General features: G+C 41.4%; 2 protein-coding genes across 4 annotated transcripts; both read left to right on the forward strand.

Annotated features, from left to right (window-relative positions):
• The first annotated feature begins 1327 nt into the window (after positions 1–1327).
• On the forward strand, positions 1328–12034 carry LOC111343319 (angiopoietin-related protein 7). 3 transcript variants are annotated; one of them, XM_088754165.1, is made up of 10 exons: positions 1330–1517; positions 1725–2027; positions 2397–2517; positions 3188–3352; positions 3468–3529; positions 9341–9387; positions 9837–9940; positions 10113–10201; positions 10434–10493; positions 11208–12034. In XM_088754165.1, exons 2-10 carry the CDS (start codon positions 1731–1733, stop codon positions 11412–11414), a joined length of 1152 nt encoding a protein of 383 aa, XP_088610291.1. In that variant the 5' UTR covers positions 1330–1517; positions 1725–1730; the 3' UTR covers positions 11415–12034. The 3 variants fall into 3 exon arrangements, 2 of the variants coding, with proteins under 2 accessions (XP_088610291.1, XP_022806201.2); XM_022950466.2 differs by lacking the exon at positions 10113–10201 and having other exon boundaries at positions 1331–1517; XR_015998988.1 differs by lacking the exon at positions 11208–12034 and having other exon boundaries at positions 1328–1517; positions 9837–10201; positions 10434–10489.
• A 3801-nt stretch (positions 12035–15835) lies between these two features.
• On the forward strand, positions 15836–20389 carry LOC148735790 (uncharacterized). Its single transcript, XM_088754164.1, has one exon. The coding sequence runs from the start codon at positions 16387–16389 to the stop codon at positions 19999–20001; it is 3615 nt and encodes a 1204-aa protein (XP_088610290.1). The 5' UTR covers positions 15836–16386; the 3' UTR covers positions 20002–20389.
• Positions 20390–21114: the final 725 nt, after the last annotated feature.

Raw genomic sequence — 21114 nt, forward strand, 5'->3', positions numbered from 1 at the left:
AGATGATATGATAGCATTGAATAGAAACTTTCCCGTTAAACTCCATCTGAAAACCTTAGGATAAAGATGTTTTTTTAATCTGGGAGAGTAACATAAGATAAGATAAAATTTAATTAACTAGATAAATTATTAAGGATGAGAAGAAAACTCGCGAAAACTATACATTGTTCAGTAAAGCACTCCATATCATCACGATATAAGGAGTGACTCCAATAGCGCTAGCCAGCTTAAATCTCCTTAAAAATGTTAAATTAAAATAAAAACAACCAAGCACACCGAAATAGTAACCGATACACTTTTAGAAAATTTGGGTTCTGTTTCACCATTTTCTGTCGATATGTCTATCTTCTGTCTATTTTCTGACGTCTTAGTCACCTTAATTTGGAATTGTTAAACTACCAACTTGTTTTTCTTAGAATTAAACTTTTCAAACTCTTCGTTGCTTCAATAGCACGCCATAGCCACTGTCCCGCTGCGACCTTAAAGTCACTCTACTTATCATTGCATTGTTGAAATATATACAAATTAATCGAATGGAGCCTTACACTGCTGTAAAAAGTAAAATGTTTGATAAATCCGAGCTTTCGCCGATCAACAGCATCATCAGGGATAAGAAAATATTCCGGGAGCGCTATATTATATATATGTGTGTAAAAAGACGGTGTGGGGTGAAGTGTGTGAAAGACGTGACTATGTGTGAAAGCTGCAGAAATAAACTGTGAATGGAACATAATAAAAGCTCTAATAATGGACCGTCTAAACAAAGGGTGTAAAAGATATATAGCGCTCCCGGAATATTTTGCTATCCCTTATGATGCCGTTGATCGGCGAAAGCTCGGATTTATGAAACATTTTACTTTTTACAGCAGTATAAGGCTTCATTCGATTAATTTGTATTTATTTTAAATGTTTACCAATTGGTAAATTTCTTTTTCAGTCAGTTATCTTTTTGAAATATGAGTTTCATCAAATAATTACGGAAGTTTCTGAAATAGATTACTCATATATATCTTTCATGTTTAATTTTTCTTTTGTTTCTTCTTGGTTTTAGAATTCATGTTTACTGGCTAGGGTTGAAAACACAAATTCAGAGAATTGTGACATTGTTAATTTTTAATCTCATCCTCTGTAAGACAGACGTTGTGCGCTCCACTATTTAGATGTAGACCTTCTTTGTTTTCTTGGATTTAGTTTATCGAGATGTTAAGAGAAAAATCGTTAACTTAAAGTAGAGCGATATCGCGTGGTTAATAAAATGGTTAATTTTTAATGACATCTTTTGTATGACAGATGTTGGGCCGACCACCCCCTGTCTTGTTGGATCTAGTTTATTGAGATTTTCCGCTAGCCATATCTTTAGTTTTAGCTTGTCTTTCGAAGCAGTAACTTCCGTATTTCTATCTTGCTATATAGGACCTCTTTAGCCGGATTACATAAAACGTTGTTTAGTCCTATTCGGCGTCTGTACTCGAATCTCGCAAGCTCCTGTGAAGGATCTGAAAAGTGCTTCACATACGGTAGGTACACTCTGAGGATCTATATTATTGTGAAAAGTTTCCAACGGTAATGGTGCGCTGACTTTTGCTGCACCAGCCAGCGAGTATTCCTTAAAATCTTCATTGTCTTGTTACCCGCGTTTTGGCAATAAAATGATAAATCACAATCTAAGCCTTTAGCATTGAGTTTATTTCAATCAAATATTTTTTACTTCATTATTTCATTAGAAAACCATGCTGCTGTGTTATGTTTTCCTGTTCATCGTCATATGGCATGTACAGCTAAGCCAAGCCAGTGAGCAGTGCCGTCGGTCCACATATTCAGAGTATGGTCACCATCTTTCCGGTCACGTTGTTTCAACTCAAAAAACTTCCAGTATTAGTGAGTGTGGGATGATCTGTTCGAGCGAGTCTCGCTGCAAGAGTTTGAACTTCCGTTTAAAAGATAAGTCATGTGATTTGAATGATGCAAACAAACATACTCACCTAGGGGATTTTGGTCCGAAGGAAGGATCAGTTTATATGAACAAGGTATGACCTTGAAGAATTCTATAAAAAGAAAATGAAAGTGTGATTTCTCCCTGTAGTTCAGCTTTTGGTCCAAACTTTGGAGAAAAATTCACTGTCGTTTAGGCCTCTTTGCTTCGTGATGACGACCAACTAGTACATATATACTCTCCCAAATAGCCGACAATATCGTAATTTATTTACAAGAAGCATTTGTGTTATCGACCAACCGTAGTGTTCGGATGGTTGCAAGTTAAAATACGACTTGGCCCATAGAGTTTCTAAATTTGTAATAGTGAAATAAAGTAAACAGAAAAGGACAGGCATAAAAAAATGAAAAATGAGTAGCTCAAGCATTCTGGCCAGTAACTATCTATAACATATGATCTACAGGTTGATGAATTCAAATCTTGCTCGGAGATTCTCAATAAGTGGCCTGATGCGGAAAGCGGCTACTACTGGATAGATATTGGGAGTAGAAAGGAAGACGTCTACTGTGATATGGAAAAACATGGTAGGTACAAAAGGATAATATCGAAAGCAATAAGTCAATTTCAAAAAGAATAAGAAAGATGGTGAAGTTTTGAGCTCGGTAAAGAAATAGAGAAAGATCTTGTTGGTTTTTTTATGAGCGTGAAACAAAGGAAAAATTTTGAGTTCCCATTAGAAATCCAACCCAGTAAGTAAATTTTTTAGAAAAATATCAAATTCTGCCTCTGATGAGAAAGAATGGGTATACGCTATTTTGCTGCTTTTTTCTCATTGGCAGTGTTGTTTTAGTTGTAATAAAGGGTAATGCAGTAAGGTTGAACCATGACTTTCATAACGAACGGCCAGCCTCGGTTCCTTTTCAATCTCCCGTATCCGATATTTAAGTTTTAGTTGTCTCGGATATGTATATGTATTTCAATTGAACTTTTTTCTCTTCTCTTAGTAGAAGAAATGTTTTCAGCGAGGCTACCTTCAAACTTCTTAAGCTTAAAGTAGTGAAAGTTCTTGTTAATTTTCTTGGAGAATTTATCACCGAGGATGCGTCCTTTCTTTATACTTGCTACAGTTTTCTTAGCTGAGGTTTATACTTACCGAACAAAGACAACGAAAGGGCTAATTTGAAGACATCAATTACATTATAAAAGACATTTGGCTACACGAGCAACAACTTACTTTATTTTGTCATTCGCCAGGCGGTGGATGGACCTTAGTTGTGGATATCAGCTCAAACAACAACGATCATCTTCAAAGCGTACGCAATAACTGCATCAACGACTCGCTGTGTGTTCCCTTTACTGACCAGGATCAAGGTAGAAAACTGGGCGACAGTGACATACATGAGTTAGCTAGGACAGAAGGTAAATTTGAGAAAAATGCATTACAATAAGAAAAATGATAGTAATATTAATAGGTGGAAAATCTATTCTTTTTTGCATGTCAGTCAAATGTACATGTAATTTTATGTCTTACTAGGTACCTTTAGGGTCGATGTGCTGAAAAGTAATGGCACCCTCTCGCATACAGTATTTTATCAGGTAAATGTCTAATACCTGTTCATTTACTTGTTTATTTAACCATCTATTCTTATTTTATTCACAATTCATTTACCAATCTATCGAATGATAGAATGATCAGTTTTTTTTTTATCAATCCTCTGGTTATGCGCATCACAAAAATCTATTTCATTGTAATGCAAACATGTCATAAGGGCGTGATTATAGCTTCATAGAATGTTGGCTCAATTTCGCGAGCAAAGATTAAAAAGGTTGTCCACGTTGACATCGGCTGCAGGCACGTTGGTGGCTGACCATACCGATGCGGGAAAGGCAGATCCACGCGAAGTATCCACGGCAAGTATACAGAGAAAGGTGGTGTCAGGAGTGAACGTGGAGGCGGCGCGGGCTTTCCTCCTCTGACGCTTGTCTTTAAGTACCTCACGTCTATCCTTCTCAAATTGAGCAGTGGCTTGGCTGATTGTGTGGCACCAGGTACCCCGGTCTGTAGCCAGGTCAGGCCACTCTTTGTGATCGATGTTGCAGGTGCTGAGTGACTTCTTTAGGCTGTCCTTGAACCTCTTCTTTGTAGCCCCTCTCTCACAATGTTCGGTTGAGAGTTCACCATACATGACAATCTTAGGTAGGCGGTGGTCTTCCATTCGGGAAACATGACCAACCCATCGGAGCTGGTGCTTCAGGATCATAGCTTCAATACTGGGATTCTCGGCCTGCTCCAGGACTTCGACATTGGTGTTGAAGTCACACCAGTGGCTGTTGAGGATGGTGCGCAGGCAACGCTGATGGAGGCGCTCGAGTAGGCGGATGTGGCTGCGGTAAGTTACCCATGTCTCAGAGCCGTAGAGAAGGGCGATGAGAACGACAGCCCTGTAGACGCGGATCTTTTTTTTTTTGCTTTTCAGGCTCTTGTTGGTCCAGACTCGTTTGCATAGTCTGCCGAAAGAACTATTTGCCTTTGCCAGTCTGTTGTCTATATCCTTGTCCATCTTAGCATCGGATGAGATGGTGCAGCCCAAGTAGGTAAACTGCTGGATTGATTTCAGTTCTGTGTCGCCTATGCTGATGCGGGAAGGGCGGTATTCTACCTGAGGGGCAGGCTGGTGAAGGACCTCTGTCTTTTTTAGGCTGACCTTAAGGCCAAACAGCTGCGAGCCATCCGCAAAGCATGATGTAATGCGCTGAATAGCTCGCTCAGTGTGAGCACCAAGGGCAGCGTCGTCCGCTAAGAGAAGATCTCGTATCAGCCTCTCCTGAGTCTTTGTGTGAGCACGGAGTCGCCGTAGATTGAAGAGACTAATATCCAGACGGTACCTGATGTACACCCCTTCGTCAACATCCAAGTCCACAGTAATGAATAAAGGCTGATAGTTTCTAAAGAAACTGTTTGGGGCTGCGTCGGTGGGGTTAACCAAACGAATTGAATATATCAACGAAGTTGAAATGGTAAATTGGCCACTGCTACGATTATAAAACCTGACGTTTCGAGCGTTAGCCCTTCGTCGGAGCAAATAGAGGAATTTTGGGTTTTGTGTGCTTTTAAAGGCAGAAAAAAGAAGCTACGTGATTGGTGGGAACATGACAACGAGAAATACTCGAATAAATTAGTGGAATGAATAGCGTTCGTTGATACCTGTGGGATTTAGACAGCCGGTTTGAAAGATGAGCTTTTGTTCAAGAGTTTTCTGGCTTTCAGTGCTACCTAAGTGTAAGGAAAGACCGCAGATTGCCATGTGTTGCTTAGAATGGTTAGGTAAATTAAAATGTCTAGCGACTGGTTTCGATGTGTCCTTGTCATTCCTCTCCAAGTCGCGAAGGTGTTTTCGGCCTCGGTCACCTAGTCTTCTGCCTGTTTCGCCGATGTAAATCTTTTTGGAATAAGTGCAAGTTATACAATAGATTAAATTGGTGGAGGTGCACGTGAAGTGATCGGTGATCTTAGTGGATCGTTTGGGTCTCGATATGTTCTCAGTGTTGTGAATGAAAGGACACGTTTTGTATCGTGCACGAGCGCATTTAAAAGTGCCTGGTTGGTCATTAGTCTGAAAAGAACTTCTGACCAACAAATTTCCTGTTTTTGTCGCGTTTGAATGAAATGAGCGGAGGCTACGAAAAGACAGTGCTTGTCTCTGGATCGTTTTGAAGTGACTTAGAGTTTTTAAGAATGATGGATTTAACTGAGTGGTTGTGAGGGTGAAACGTGCGAGTGAATGGAATGCGGTCGGAATCTTCCTTTTTGTGACGTTTGTAGTGCTGAATGTCGATCAATAAGTAAGGCGCGGTGGTAACCCGCTTGAACGACAGAATCAGGGTAACCACGTTTAACGAAAGACTGGCACATTGACTCTGATTTGTGGTGGAAATCAGAGTCCTCACTACATAAAGGACGAAGTCTTTGAAACTGAGAAAAAGGAATGGAATTCTTAACGTGAGATGGATGCGAAGACGAATACAACAAGTAATTATGCGAGTCTGTAGGTTTGTAATACACACTAGTGCATAAACCGTTGCCTTCAGTTGAAACTTTGATGTCTAAAAAGGATAAAGAATTGTCAGGAATTTCCCAGGTGTATTTCAGAGCCGGGTGAAAAGAATTCACTGCGGTTATGAATTGAGTCAGCTGCTCTCTGGTAAAGGAGGTGGCGCCGATACAGTCGTCGATGTAACGACCGTAGAGTTCAGGTATAAAGCCGTTGTATTGGCTGAATAAATTGGTGTTCGACAAAACCTACAAAAAGATTGCCATAGCTAGGTCCCATTTTGGTACCCATGGCTACACCATTGGTTTGTTTGAAAAAGTTGTCCCCGAATGAAAAACAATTGAGTGTGAGCACTAGTTCGGCTAACCGTAGTAGTGTTTTAGATTTAGGTTCCTTCACAGTACGTTGATCAAAAAACTGTTTAAGGGACAGAATACCTTCGCCATTAGGAATGACAGTGTAAAGAGACGCAATATCCATGGTGAAAAGAAGTTTATTTTGGCCAGGGAGATTAAAGTCGCGAAAAATTTGAAGAGCTTGTTGGCTGTCTTTCATATACAATGGCAAATTTTTGACGATGGGAGCCATAATTGTGTCTAGATAGCTGGAGATAAGTTCGGTAGGGCAACTGCAAGCCGAGACAATGGGCCAGCCCGGGTTGTTAGGTTTGTGAATTTTAGGTAAAGATTACCCACAGTAGCTTGCTTGAGCATCATGCTGAAGAATATGCTGAAGAGGGTCGGTGCCAGGACACAACCGTGCTTCACGCCGTTGGAGATAGGAAAGGGTTCGTAAAGGTCACCATTGAGTCTGACCTGGCCGCGTTGGTTCTCATGCAGCTGGATAACCATCTGTAGAAATTTAGGGGACAGCCAAGACGTTTGAGAATAAGCCATAGACCAGACTTACTCACACTGTCAAAGGCTTTTGTAAAGTCAACAAAAGTGACATACAGTCCTTTTTTTGTTCACGGCACTTTTCCTGGGGTTGGCGGAGGACAAACACCATGTCCATCGTGCCTCTATTGGCTCTGAAGCCACACTAGATCTCGGCGAAATTTTCTTCGGCGATGGTTGGTACGAGCCTGTTAAGCAGGATCCTGGCAAGTATTTTGCCAGCGACGGAGGGTAGCGTGATGCCCCGGTAATTGGAGCACTCAGACCTTACACCCTTGTTCTTGTACAGGGTTATGATAGTAGCATCACAAAGATCTTGTGGCAGCTTTCCCTGCTCCTAGCAACAGACGAGGAGAACGTGAAGTTTGTTAAGGAGCGCCGGACCCCCATTCTTCCAGATTTCTGGTGGAATGCCGTCAACTCCCGCTTCTTTGCGACTCGTGAGTTGATTTATGACTACACTCAGTTTATCGAGGGTGGGCTGTTTATCGAGCTCCTCTTTGAGTGAGAGTTGAGGAACACGATCAATGGCAGAGGCCTGCACAGTGCGGTTAGCAGAGAGGAGGGTCTGGAAGTGTTCGGACCAGTGAGCGAGGATGCTTGTGTTATCAGCGCCTCGTAGAGGTCTCTATAGTCACCCGCGTCAGCACACAGCTGAGTTTTCATAGCCAGGTGGTCCCACCAATCGTTCTTTATTCCTCTGAGTCTGCGCTGTCGAGCACTACATGCACATCGAAAGTTAGCCCTCTTCACAGGACAGGTCGGTTGTGCTAGGTGGACTTGATGAGCTTCCCTCTTCTTTGCTAGTAAGTCCTGGATCTCCGTTTCATTTTCATCAAACCAGTCCTGGTTCTTCTTCTTTGAGTGCCAAAGAACTTCCTCAGATGTTTTCTGGATGGCCGATTTTAGGTTCTCCCATAGGTTGTCAGGGGTGAGGTCAACAGCTTGGGGGAGTTCGTCGAGTTTCAGCTGCAGGTCTGCCTGGAACTTGGCTTTCACCTCCTCACGGCACAGACTGCTGACGTTGAGTTTCTTCACAGGGATACCTATCTTCTTTGGTTTGGGTTTGAACTGCAGTTTGAGCTTGCAGCGTACCAAACGGTGGTCAGTGTGGCACTCAGCACGGGGCATCACTTTAGTGTGTAGAACGTCTTTCAGGTCTCTCCGGCGCACGAGCGCGTAGTCAAGTAGATACCAATGTTTTGAACGAGGGTGGATCCAGGTTGTTTTTAGGCTGTCTTTTTGTTGGAAGACTGTGTTGTACAGAGATCGTGCAAGAGGCGCCCGTTGTTGTTACAGTTTCTAATGCCGTGTCTTCCGAGGACTCCTTTCCAAGCTCCGGAGTCCTTTCCAACTCTTGCATTAAAGTCGCCAGCGATGAGGACCTTGGCGACTGAGCCTTCCATAGCTGACGAGCTCCACCTGCCCGGAGCAAGCCTGGTTATACTGCGCCAGGCACCCGCAGTCGTCCTCTCCTTTTAGTTGGAAATCCAGGGGGCACCACGAGGAGGTTGGAGTAGGACTCGAGGTCTGCGCTACTCAGAGGATGTCATAGGCCCTGCTCACCCATAACCGGTATCCAGTGACTATGTGGACCTCCATTTGCCCCCCAAATGGGCTTCACAGAATACTTTTAGTTTAAACATAAAGGTAACAGCTAAAGGATAATACATGGGTGCGCGTGGAAATGGAATTTCTCTTTGAGTGTTGAACTTGATAGCTTGTGACAGAGCGTAACGAACGAATGAGATAGCAAGTAAATCTGGAAAGAGACATATCGTACCTACAAGCATCCATGTATTACATTGTGCGATGAGGTTCAAGATAAAAAAAAAATGTGTTGAGTCGTTTCGAAATCAAACTATGGGCTTGGCTTTCAACTCACAACATTTTCAGTCATCGACTTTTTCCGTACTGTTGGAAGAAATTAGCTCAGGCACACGTCCAAATCGGGCAGTTGCAAATCTTCCAGTTGTCCTTTTCGTTCTTAGCCGCGAGAAATACCATTGCCAAAGTCGAGTGACTTTTGGATTTTCTTTTGCTTTTTTTCTTTTTTTTTTTTTGTATTCTTCCGCATTCAGAAAATCCTGAACGTAATTGTAAGTGCGTGATACGAACTTGTCAGTGTTGTTAGCAGCCAAAATCGGAAAACAATTTGGAAAACAACACTAAATTGAAAGTGCTGAAGCCATTCATTCAGCAACTTGACAGATTGGCGCGAAGGCAAGTGACGTGTAAGCAGCTGATTGACCATATCAAACTCAGTCAAAAATCATTGTAATTTTAAAATTGCGCTCCTACGGCTTTTCTCCTTCGGCTTTTCTCGGCTTTTCTCTTTTTCCCCTTTCCTTTTCTTTTCTTTTCCTGAAGCTCTTGTAAAGCTCCACTGTTTAATAAATTATTTATAAAATCGTCATGCATGTACCATAACATAGTCTTTCTTTCTTTTTCTTTTTAAGATACCCAGTGGACCTAACAAATTCAACTCAACATGCCGCCAGGGAAAGTAAGTTACTTAGTTATTTTGTGCTCGTTTAACTTGGCTGCCGTATTTCAAGCAGCAACCCTAATGTACATTCCTAGAGGACAGAGAAAGCCACTTTAACGAAGCTTTTAGTTGTTTACTAAAATAAGAGGACGTGATGACTTCAACAGAATTAGTTTGGCGCCCGCAGCACACAGAGTTGGTCAGCCGATATGGCCAAATCTTGATTCATTAGGTTCATTGATAGGAGATCTTGACACCACGTGCATGTTGCCCATCTAAACTTGCGATAAAGTGATGCTATCAATGTCACCGTTCAGTCATGCAGCAAGTAAATCTGAAACCACAAACTATGTTGGATTCTGAGGACTTTCTCAGGACAACATTGCTCAACGGTCTGAATTTGTTTCTCAGCCTAGCACCCAGAAGGATAAGGTGAACCTGAAAAACATTTTCTTCTTTGATTTCAGTTGTCCACGAATTATCATATCACATTCCCATCCCTATCATTGGGAGACTAACAACTGCACAAGCACTGCCGTGGGATATCGCATTTTTTCCGGGTGTCACAGTGGTGAGTGAACATTTATTAAAAACATTTAAAAAAGGAAAAACCGGTAAGACTTGTAGAAGTTTGCCGATCTTGTATTTACATAATAATTTCCGAATAAAACCACATCTTTCATCCCGGTGGAACAGACGATAGCCCAGAGCGGAGAATCCTTCTGGGGTATCCTATTATTCAGTCTTGCAGATATTCGCAGGGACGAAGGGCATCTTCCAGGACTTTAAGAACAGCCAAACTAAAAGCCAAGAATGCGTGACAAGCGCGCGAGTAAGTAGCAACTGCTTTTAAGTTTGATTCTGATTTGCTGGAAAGATGTGCAGGTTTCTTTTGCGCCAATTTTAGGGTGAAGCTGAGCGCTCACTTGAACATTGCTCAATTTGGCTTATTGACCTCAGAAAATGAATTATAATTTATCAAAATGCAATTATGAGCCTGCTTATTTTTAAAAGATAACCAGTCTTACACTTATCCTGCTATTTTATCTTTTTTTCCCTTTTAGTTTTTGATGGACACGATAACTATGAGTGCAATAATAGCTCCTGGTCGTCGTCCAAGTACGGTGAGTACTAATCTCCAAAACTAATTGAAAGCAAGTGATGATGTATGTTCTTTCAAGGCTGTTTTCTTGGCTCCTTCGACTTCTTTTTGTAAAAAAAAAAAAAAACAAAACAAAAACAAAAACAAAACAAGACATTAAATCGAGAAAGAAGAAACCAGATCGGGTTTTTTAGTACTGGCTGAGTTAGCTTTGGTCTCTTTGATCAGTTTTTTCATTTATGAATTTGTTTTATCTTTTAACTTTTTTTGCTTTTGTTGTTGGTTTTGTTTTGTTTTAATTTAGCGTTAAGAAGATCGACATAGCACAGGGCTAGGATGGGAGGGGAAGGAAGCTAAGAGCTATTATGAAAAACAATGGGATTCTTACCCACCCAAAGAGAATCGCAGGGCACTTAATTAAAAACTTAAATTATGGGAAAAAGCCTTTGTAAATTCCTAATAACTCTTCTCCACCATTTCCATTCTTTTGTATGACATGATGACCGTAAATTTTTTGCGGCACCCCTGTAAAAAAAAGCAATGCCATTGCCTTCCTTTGGAAGATGTTAATGTATCACTCATTCTGTTTGTGTACCGAGAGCTCCATTATTGTTTTTAAGTATTCGATGGTTAACTGATATCATTTGAAGACGTAAGGAACCAAAGGTCAGACTTGAGACAGCTGTGTTGCTTAGCAAAGGTCTTACTTGATCGTTATTCATTTTATTCCTAACAGCCAACGAACGGGCACTATATGGCTACCCATGCCCTGAGATACCAGACCATGACAGTCGTGGGATATATAGAAACCGTACAGGAAGGCTGTACGTCAAGTAAACAGTTCACAGAACAAAGAATCTTTAATGTAAAATTTAAATTCACTGTAACTATCACCACCATACTAGAAATAAATTATTCCTCACTCAGAGCTCAGAAAGACTAAACCCCTTTCCTCAAATCATTACTTTAAAAACTCAATTCCAATTCTAGTAAACAACTTTTGCGGGACTGTCGATTGAAGTTAAAATTGGCAGAGTAATGGTTTATGTCCAGAAAAGATGTGGTCCAACGAAGCCTTAAGCTTGTAAGAAGTAAAGTAAATAAATAACTAAACAGTTACCTCTTTTATTGTTTTTTCCTCAAGATCCGCTTCATACGCATGAACTTAAAAGGGTCTATGAATCAACTGGAAAGATGTATTTATAATAATCAACACTTGTTATAATTACTTTCGGATTTAAATGTTGACTCCTGAATCTATTGGTGATTTTAATCGGTACACTATCTGTTAAAAAAATTACACAAAAAAATATCAGTAAAAACGGTTTTAACTGCTAATGATTGATGTCTTACAGATCTCTTGAAGGAACAAAAAGTTTATCCTTGAGCTTGTGATTCCAACAGACAAAAAGATATAATAAAGGAAAATGAATAAATGGATCAACTATATGTAGCTAATTACAGGGGTGAATGGATACATCATTCAATAAATAAGTGAATCAGTTGAGGAATGTAAAGTTCAAAATGATAAATGAAGAAATGATACGATTGATAGTTTGTTTACTTATCCCAGGAGTGATCAATACTCAATATCTGAGACATACCAAGGGAAATATGACGAATGAAAATAATTTGAGGGAAAATTCATGTAATCTTCTGCCTTCATCAAAACAGCAATAAATTATAGACTGACGCTAGAATCAAACCACCTTTGATAACAATTTTTTTAGATTTTTTTTTTCTGGGCCTTAGCGTGGGAGCAAATTAAGTAAAAGTAACACAGCTTAACTCCTGTCCTTTCTCGACTAATTTGTAATTTACTTTTTTTTTTTTCTTTTTTTTTTTTTTGTTGATTTGTTTTCAGTCTATTTTCTGGAGGTTTTTGTCTTTCTTTCTCACGTTGCTCGTCGCTAGCTATTCCCATTTTTATAGTAGCCTTTTCATATCTCTTTTATCAATAGTATACTCTACTTCACACAGATTCAACCCTTTCACCGAAATTTTGAATTATTAAAAAATATTTCATCTGTTTGACGTAGCTCTCGCTCTGACTATTATTACTGTGCAAGTTAATTAGAAGATGTAAAATACTTAGAATCGATACGTTTCAAATTACAACCGAATCAGTATGATTTCCCCGCTCAAAACGAGAGTCTACAAGTTCTTTTCTTGCACGGATACCACCTGCCTATGGTAAGGTGCACTGAAGCTCGCATCCGAGTATGTGTACTCCATGAGTTTGCATCTAAGATTCCTATCGCAAACAAATGGAATTTTCAAAGTACACGTTTGCACATTACCCTCACCCTTCCCTTCTACTTACGTATCGGCCATATTTTTTTCTGGCAAAGCAGTTGGCCGCATATGCTAAGAGTATCATCTTCTGCAGTTGGTCGCACGGTCTTAACACAAATTTTTTGCAGCTTGGTGAGTAACTATTTTAAAAATTTGTAAGTATGGGGTTAGGCTGCACATGCTTCGCTAGAACGCAGAAGAGCGCATCATGCCGAAAACAGCAGGCCGCATGTATTATGATTGATTACTGATTCACACCCAAACGATTTTGGTCAGAGGAAAGGTTCGGTTGATATGCGCAAGGTATGGCATTGAAGAATCATATAAAAGGAAAAAAATTACGATTATCTCTCAATATATCTCGAAGCATCTTGATAATTATTTCTTAATTCAATGATATTATGTAAACAACAAAAACTCTGTCCACACTATCCGTTTGGGTTTAAAAAGGAAGCTGCTAATTTCCGCTTAGAATAATGAAATTTTAAGAGCTCTTAATTGTGTGATCATAATTGACAAATTCGGCTTTGTTCGCCAAATAAAGAAATGATTTTAATGTTGAATACAATGTCGTCTTACGTTTTGACTTTTCAGTACTACTTAAAACAGTATTTCCAAGCATTATGTTGTTGCATTAGCGAACTCAAGGAAAGTTATAATGGCTACTCTTGAGGTTGTTAGGAATAAACAATGAACTGCTTCGTTATTTTAATTGACAAATCATAAATCGTCGTCTGGACTCACTGATCTTTTTTACAAAGAATGTTTTAAGCATGGCAAATTTAAAGACATTGTGAGGTATACTGTTAGACACCTAAATTATGAATATTGGATCTGTTCCTGAAAAAAGTCCAATGTGGTATTTAAATAACAGGTGTAAAATAGTGGTTTTAAAAAGAAAAAACCTCAACGTCAAAGTGCAATTATTGTTTTCACTTTCTTACTTATATCCGCTTCAGTTCTTTATCGATAAATTTAACATAGGGAAAACTGGTACATGAGCCTAATATACCTGCAATCTTCAAATCCATCCACCCACTGACAGAATACCTGCAAGTTTCTGCAAATTCAATCAACGCCACTTCCTCGCTAGTTTCGATAACAAAAACGGTTCATTGATTTGGAATACACTCAAACCGCATTGGCTGGATGTGCTTAGTTGAAAACATCTTTTGGGCTTCCTATTTTCCAATAATTCGTGCCTGTTCCCTTGAATATGTTTTATTTTGTCCTTTTTAAGATCATAGAATCGCATTGCTGCAAAACATACCTTTCAGCTACGGTTTTTTTTTTTTTTTTTCTCTATCAAGCTGCACCCATTCCTGAATCAAATTTTTCTTCTATCATTAAATTTTTCAGGAGACTTTCACATTCAACCCTATTTGAAAACCTTTCTACACTTTCTTTGTGCAATGGTGAGGATAAATATAGAATTTTTCAAGCCCAGAGAGAAAAATGACATAAGATAGAATTTGAATTAACAAAATAAATAATTAAGGAGGAGAGGAAAGTACGTGACAAGTGTTCAATAAAGCACTCCATATCATCTCGATATACGTAGTGACTCCAATAGCGCTAGGCAACTGAGACTTGAAAATAGTAAATAAAGATAAAAATAAAAAACAAGCAAGCAAACCGAAAAAGTAACCGACACGCTTTTAGAAAAATTGCACTGTCACAGGAAGAAGGACACAAGGCTAATTATTACTACAGGTTCCGTTTGTCTATTTGTCTGTCTATCTGTCTATTTTCTGTCTATTTCTTGTTGTTTTCCGTTGAAGATAATGGATCATTTATCAATCAGTTACCTGAAATGGGAATGCATATGGTTAAATTACCAACTTGTTTTTCTTAGATTTAAACTTTCAAAACTCTTCGTTGCCTCAATAGCCAGCCATAGCCACTGTCACGCTGCGACCTTAAACTCACTCTACTTGTCTGGAAGGCAGTTCTCTTTGACAAGAATATTCGATTTGACCGAAAACGTGTTGCTATTTCGGTCTTTGTTAAAGTGCACATGACTCGAAATTTTACCCTTACATTCAAAGATATATGTTAAGAGAAGTATTTCAGCGAAAAAAAGGAAGTCACAACGTTTCAAGAACACATTTTAAAATGCGATTAAAGTTGGCATTTTTTCTGCAAAATATGGGACAAGAGCCTGGGAACGAATAATAGAGCTGTCACGTCATCGGTTGTGTTGGAAATGTTGTTCCCAGTGATCAAGCCGTTGTTTTGAGTTATTCTACTTGTCGTTTACGAGCTAAATATGTCGGAAACCGATCACAGCGATCAAAGGTTCTCTTGTACATCACCTGAGGATGATGTAGAATCATTCTCAAGTTCTGAAGAAGTCAGTACAGGCATCATGGGCGAGATAGTCGCTTACCAAGACGAACTTTTGCGAACTCCGATGAGAGTGACAGCAACGGACAAGAAGAGGAATGACGAGGATGAAGATGGCTTATCTTCTGCCACTTAATCGCGAAGATTTGAGAAAACGGAACCCACCAGTACGTGATAAGGGTGTCTTACCTTGTTCTAATGTACCCCGTTTGTATACGCTAAAGCTAAAACGAAACATGATGGTGAAATTACAACCAAACTTAGGGATGCTCTTGCATCCGGCCTTTCAACTGCACTCGGAAAATTAGCTTTGATTTTTTTTCTACTTGAGAACGAGATAAGCTCGCCATGGTTTTATTTTGCATCAGGTGTTCCTTTAGCCAGTGCAGTGATGCTATGCTGGTATCAGCTCGCAAGTTTAGGTGCTGCATGGAGGTGGACTGTGCACGTGGAAAACTTACATTTGATGGAAGTATTGAACGGATATCGTGCATCACACCGACCGGAGACAGGTGGCAGCGTTACTTCAGGACAGAAATGGGAAAACGTACCGCCGCAGGAACGGCATCTCAGAAAACGAGTGAGTACAATTTGTTTACATAACAGCAAGATGTACAATTGGTAAATAATTTTCTGTCAGCCTCTGTATTCAAGACTGTCCTGGATCTTTCTTGTCTATCTGCAAGACAAATCATTCTGATTTTCTCACAGTAAATTATTGTTGTGAAACATGTTATTGCATAATCAATAATTACAAAAAACAAATAGATAAAATAAATAATCGGTAGAATGTTAGCTTATACACGCGAGTGAATCATCTAGAGGAATTTAAGGCGTACGTTTGGGCTGGAACATCCTGTAACACATAGAAATATGTGACACGTGCTCCGCAAATAGTGGGTGTGGGTTTAATTGCTAGGGGCTAATTGGATTAGTCTGGGTAAGGACGCAAGTCAAACTGTGCGACAGAAAAATGGCTTAGTTAAGCGCAAATAAGCATTGTGAATCTCGGATTTACGTAACTAGGTGTGTATTTCCGTTGTGATAAAAAGAGATAACATGTTGTAATTGAGGGCATTCGAAATAGACATTGAGATCGACTGAACGTAGATTGTATGGAGATTGTAGAGGCGTACGCGGATCGTAAATAAACTTGAAAAACCAGAAAGATACAGTCTTATTGATTGCTGTACCAGCGGAACGCAGGGATTTTCCTTAACGCAGTGGAGAATTCTGCAACATCTGGTCTTTCGAGCCGGATTGAGAAGTTGAAAATGACCGAACTTGTGAAGAAAAAGAGGGTTAGAGGAGGACATCACGCCCATGCAACGAAACTGTTGGGTACCGCGAGAGACCTTCTTGAAGACTATGACGAAACAGGAAAGGACACTCTTATGCAGACGAAAATCGCCTTAACAGAAAAATTGGAGACGCTAAAGCGCCTGGACGATACGATATTAGACCTAGTCAGTGCAGACGACGATGGAGAAGAAGCGATCGCCGCAGAGATTGAAGATTCGGAGAAAATCAAGAGCGACATACGAGCAATAATCCTAGCGATCGAAAAACAGTTAAGCGAAAACCTTGCTGCTGTACCACTAGCAAGCGAACCAGTGCCAAGCCCACCACCCAAAAACGAAATGGCAAGGGCACGACTGCCGAAACTAGAAGTGAAGAAGTTTAGTGGAAGGATTCACGAGTGGCAAGAGTTCTGGGACTCATTCCAAAGTGCTATTCACCAGAATGACTCGCTGTCGGACGTAGACAAGTTTTCTTATCTTCGTGGACTGATTGAGGGACCTGCCAAGTCCAGTATCGCCGGGTTCGCACTGACCGAGGCGAACTACAAGGCAGCGATCGAACTGCTGCAAAGGAGATTCGGGAAAAAAATTGCCATCGAAAGGGCCCACATAAGCGAACTGTTGAAAGTACAACCCGTGTACAGAGATAGAGAGCCCCGGAGATTGCGAACGTTACACGATACAGTAGAGTCGCATTACAGAGGCCTGGTTGCGATCGGAGTGGACGAACGAACGTATTCGGGAATTGTTGTACCGTCCATCCTTGAAAAACTTTCAGACACCCTTAGACTAACCATCACCAGAGGGCAAGAATACCTCGAGTGGACTCTGGGAGACTTGTTGCACGCACTTTTGAAAGAAGTGGAACTGAGGGAGGAGTATAGCCTCACGCCTCAAGTAAGCCTTGCTCCAGAAGAATCCAGGAGAAAATTTCCGCCGCCACCGCCGACAAGCTCGTTCTTCACAAACAATGACAACAGAAGAGAAAGGTCAGAAGGTCGCTGTGCGTTTTGCCTTGGAGACCATCCCCCGGAGGACTGCAGGAGAATCACGAACATTGAGGAACGTAAGCTATTAGTACGTAAATTCGGTAGATGTTATAAGTGTCTTGACAAAGGTCATCTTGCCCGTGATTGTAAAAGTAAGTCTAAGTGCAAAGACTGTAGGGGAAACCATCATGTATCTCTATGTGAAACTAAACCACCACAAACCACAAGGGGAACTGGTGGTCAGCCCACAGGAAGTGCTGTGAGCGCCCCAAATAGCATGCTTGTGGGAACCGAAAGTAGAATTGCTCTCCAGACGGCTCAAGCACTAATTAAGGGAGAAAAGCATGGGAGAATAAGAGTTCTATTCGACTCGGGTAGTCACAGGTCCTTTATTACCGCGAAAGCCGCAAGTTCACACGGTTTAGAGGTTGTAAGAAAGGAATGGTTAAGTATTTCTACGTTTGGGGAGAGAGTCAGGGAATCGGGGTTGCGGGAAGTTGTTCTTTTTGATGTAATTCCTTTACAAGGAGACAAGGCTCTCCAGCTCGAAGCTTATGTCGTGCCGGAAATCTCTCACATAAGCAACGAGCACGTAGAGGTTGTCAAAAACGATTTTCCACATTTGCGCGATCTCTGGTTCTCAGATGTTTGTAAAACTAAGGAACAGCTAGAAATAGATCTTTTAATTGGAGCGGACTACTTGTGGGAATTTCAGAAGAGGAAAACGATACGGGGGGAGGTCGAGGAACCCGTAGCAATTGAAACTGAGCTTGGGTGGGTGTTGTCTGGGCCCCTCAAAAGGAAAGAGGCAGATAGTAAGCAAGAAGTGACAGTCAATTTTATAGCACAGGAGAGCGTAGCCATGGATACAGTCAGTCTAGAAAGCGAAATTAGCAAGCTGTGGGACTTAGATAGTTTAGGAATAAGGGCAAACAATGAGGTGCACGAAACGTTCGAAGACGACATAGAACTCAGGAATGGGAGGTATTCGGTTAAGTTGCCTTGGAAACAAGGTCACGACAGTCTACCCAGCAACTACACCAATAGTTTGTCACGCATGAAGGGTCAGCTGAGAAGGTTACGAAAGGAACCAGAAGTGTTAGATGAGTACGATTCTATCATCCGAGAACAGCTCAGTTCAGGAGTCATCGAGAGAGTGGCAGAGCTAGAAGAATCGGACAAGGTCCACTACTTACCTCACCAAGCTGTCATTCGCAGAGATGCAACGACCACAAAGCTTCGCATCGTCTACGACGCATCGTCAAAGGAAAGTAAAGTTGGGACTTCGCTAAATGATTGTTTGCATACTGGGCCATCGTTGAATCCCTTGTTGTTTGATGTACTTGTGAGGTTTAGGGAAAACAGGGTCGCACTAGTGGGGGATATAGAGAAAGCTTTTTTGAACATAGAAGTAGACGCAAAGGATCGTGACTTTTTTAGATTTTTGTGGGTAGAGGACGTACGTGACAACAACATGAGCATTGCCGTGTACAGGTTTTGTCGCGTCGTCTTCGGGTTAAACGCGTCACCCTTTATGTTAAACGGGACAATAAGGCATCACTTAGCTACCTTTGCCGAGGTAGATCCTGAATTTGTCAAAAGAATGGTAGAAGGGTTTTATGTTGACGATTTAGTATTGGGAGAGGGTACAACCGAAAAAGCGTTTTCCTTGTATGAGAAGGCGAAAGAGAGAATGGCCAAGGGGGGATTTAAGCTAAGGAAATGGAAAACCAATGACCCGGGATTGCGGGAGAAAATCGACACGGGTGAGACCAGTACAACAAAACGGGAAGTAGGTAGATTGGAAGACGAGGAGCCTTACGCAAAGTCAAAGTTAGAACTCCAAGGCAAAACGAATGGGGAAAGGGTGTTGGGTCTCGCATGGAACTGTGAGAGCGATACCATCCACCTTAGCCTTGCGCATGTGGCCGACAAGGCGAGGGGCTTAGACGCCACAAAACGAAATGTGTTAAGTTTACTGGCCAGCCTATTTGACCCGTTGGGGATAATAAGCCCAGTTACAGTAAGCATGAAGATACCTTTCCGACAAATTTGCAGCGGTAAAATTGATTGGGACGAGGTATCGACTGGAGAAACTAAACGGAAATGGGACAGATGGGTTCACGATTTGTCGGAAACGGGAGAAATTCAAATCAGTAGGTGCCTTTACGAAACGAGGGACGAGCGCGTGACGGAGTGTTATTTGCATGGGTTTGGGGATGCCAGCAAGAAGGCGTATTGTGCCATGGTTTACCTTGTATACCACACTGAATGCGCGAAAACCCATGTCAGATTAGTTGCGAACAAAACTAGGGTTGCCCCTTTAAAGGAGCTTCCGATCCCACGCTTAGAGTTGATGTCGGCGAGAATACTTGCGCAACTTATGAGCACGATTAGGAATGCGTTACTGTCGCAGTTGAAAGTGGATGGTGGAAGGTACTGGCTAGACAGCAAAACGGCGCTCAGCTGGATACAAAATAAAGGAGAGTGGAAACAATTCGTGCGCCACAGAGTTAATGAAATCCTGAAGTTGAGCAACAAAGAAGACTGGTCGTATTGTCCAACAGAAGAGAACCCAGCTGACATTGGTTCTAGATGAGTGATCGCATCACAACTGAAAGAAGACAAACTCTGGTGGCATGGGCCACGATGGTTATCGGGATAATCGAAAGAGTGGCCGAGAATGTCGGAGATGTTTAGAACGCATGAGACCAGCGAAGAAGAAAAGAAGATCCAAGTGGTAATGTTGACAGGAACGAACCAAAAAACTAGCATCGCCGCTGTGGTTGACGTGAGCGACTACAGCACACTACAACGGCTTGTAACTGTAACTGCATGGGTCATGCGCTTTGTTGACAACTTAAAAGCAGGCACGGAGCAAAGGGAAAAGAGCGCAGGTAAGTGAAATGTAACTGAATTGAAGCACGCCGAGATGGAGTGGATCAAGTCGGGCCAAACCAATATAAAGAGACAGCACAACTTTAAGCAGCTGGGGTGGGTTTTTCGAAAGAATGGTAGCCAGTGTCAAGGATTGTTTAAGGAAAACGCTAGGCGATGCTAGGCTGTCCTTCGATGAATTGTCAACCGTCCTCGCAGAAGTTGAATGCACAATCAATTCGAGACCGTTGACCTATGAGTACAATGAAATTGAAGAAGTGCTAAAGCCGTCCCATCTAATTTATGGGAGAAGAATCAAATCCTTGCCAGATGAAGTCATAGAACCAGACGATGCAATGAATCAGGGCAGCTGTTCGGCAAGGTTCAAGTATCTCAGCACCAAGTTAAGCCACTTTTGGAACAGGTGGCGGAAGGAGTATTTAGCGAGTTTGAGAGAGTTTCATAGAAACAAATCAAGTACGACGGAGAGAGTAGTGCAGGTGGGAGATGTAGTTGTAGTGTACGAAGAAGACAGGAAACGGAGGGAGTGGAAAATGGGCGTTGTAGAAGGTCTAGTGAAAGGGAAGGATGGTATTATTAGAGGAGCCGAAGTTAGAGTGATTACTAAAGGGAAACCCGTCCACCTCTCAAGACCAGTGCAGAAACTCTATCCCTTAGAGATTCGGAGTGAAGGGGAGGGACAACGGAAAAGTAATGCGCGTAATAAGAGTACTGAAAATCCCACAAGAACAGTCCCTCGAAGAAACGCCGCGTTAAATTCTAGGTGTAAGTCACAGCTTATGCTTGACTCGTAGTCGAGTCAAGGAGGGGAGTG

Source organism: Stylophora pistillata, chromosome 3 (genome assembly GCF_964205215.1).
Source record: "Stylophora pistillata chromosome 3, jaStyPist1.2, whole genome shotgun sequence".
In the NCBI taxonomy this organism is placed as follows: Eukaryota; Metazoa; Cnidaria; class Anthozoa; order Scleractinia; family Pocilloporidae; genus Stylophora; species Stylophora pistillata.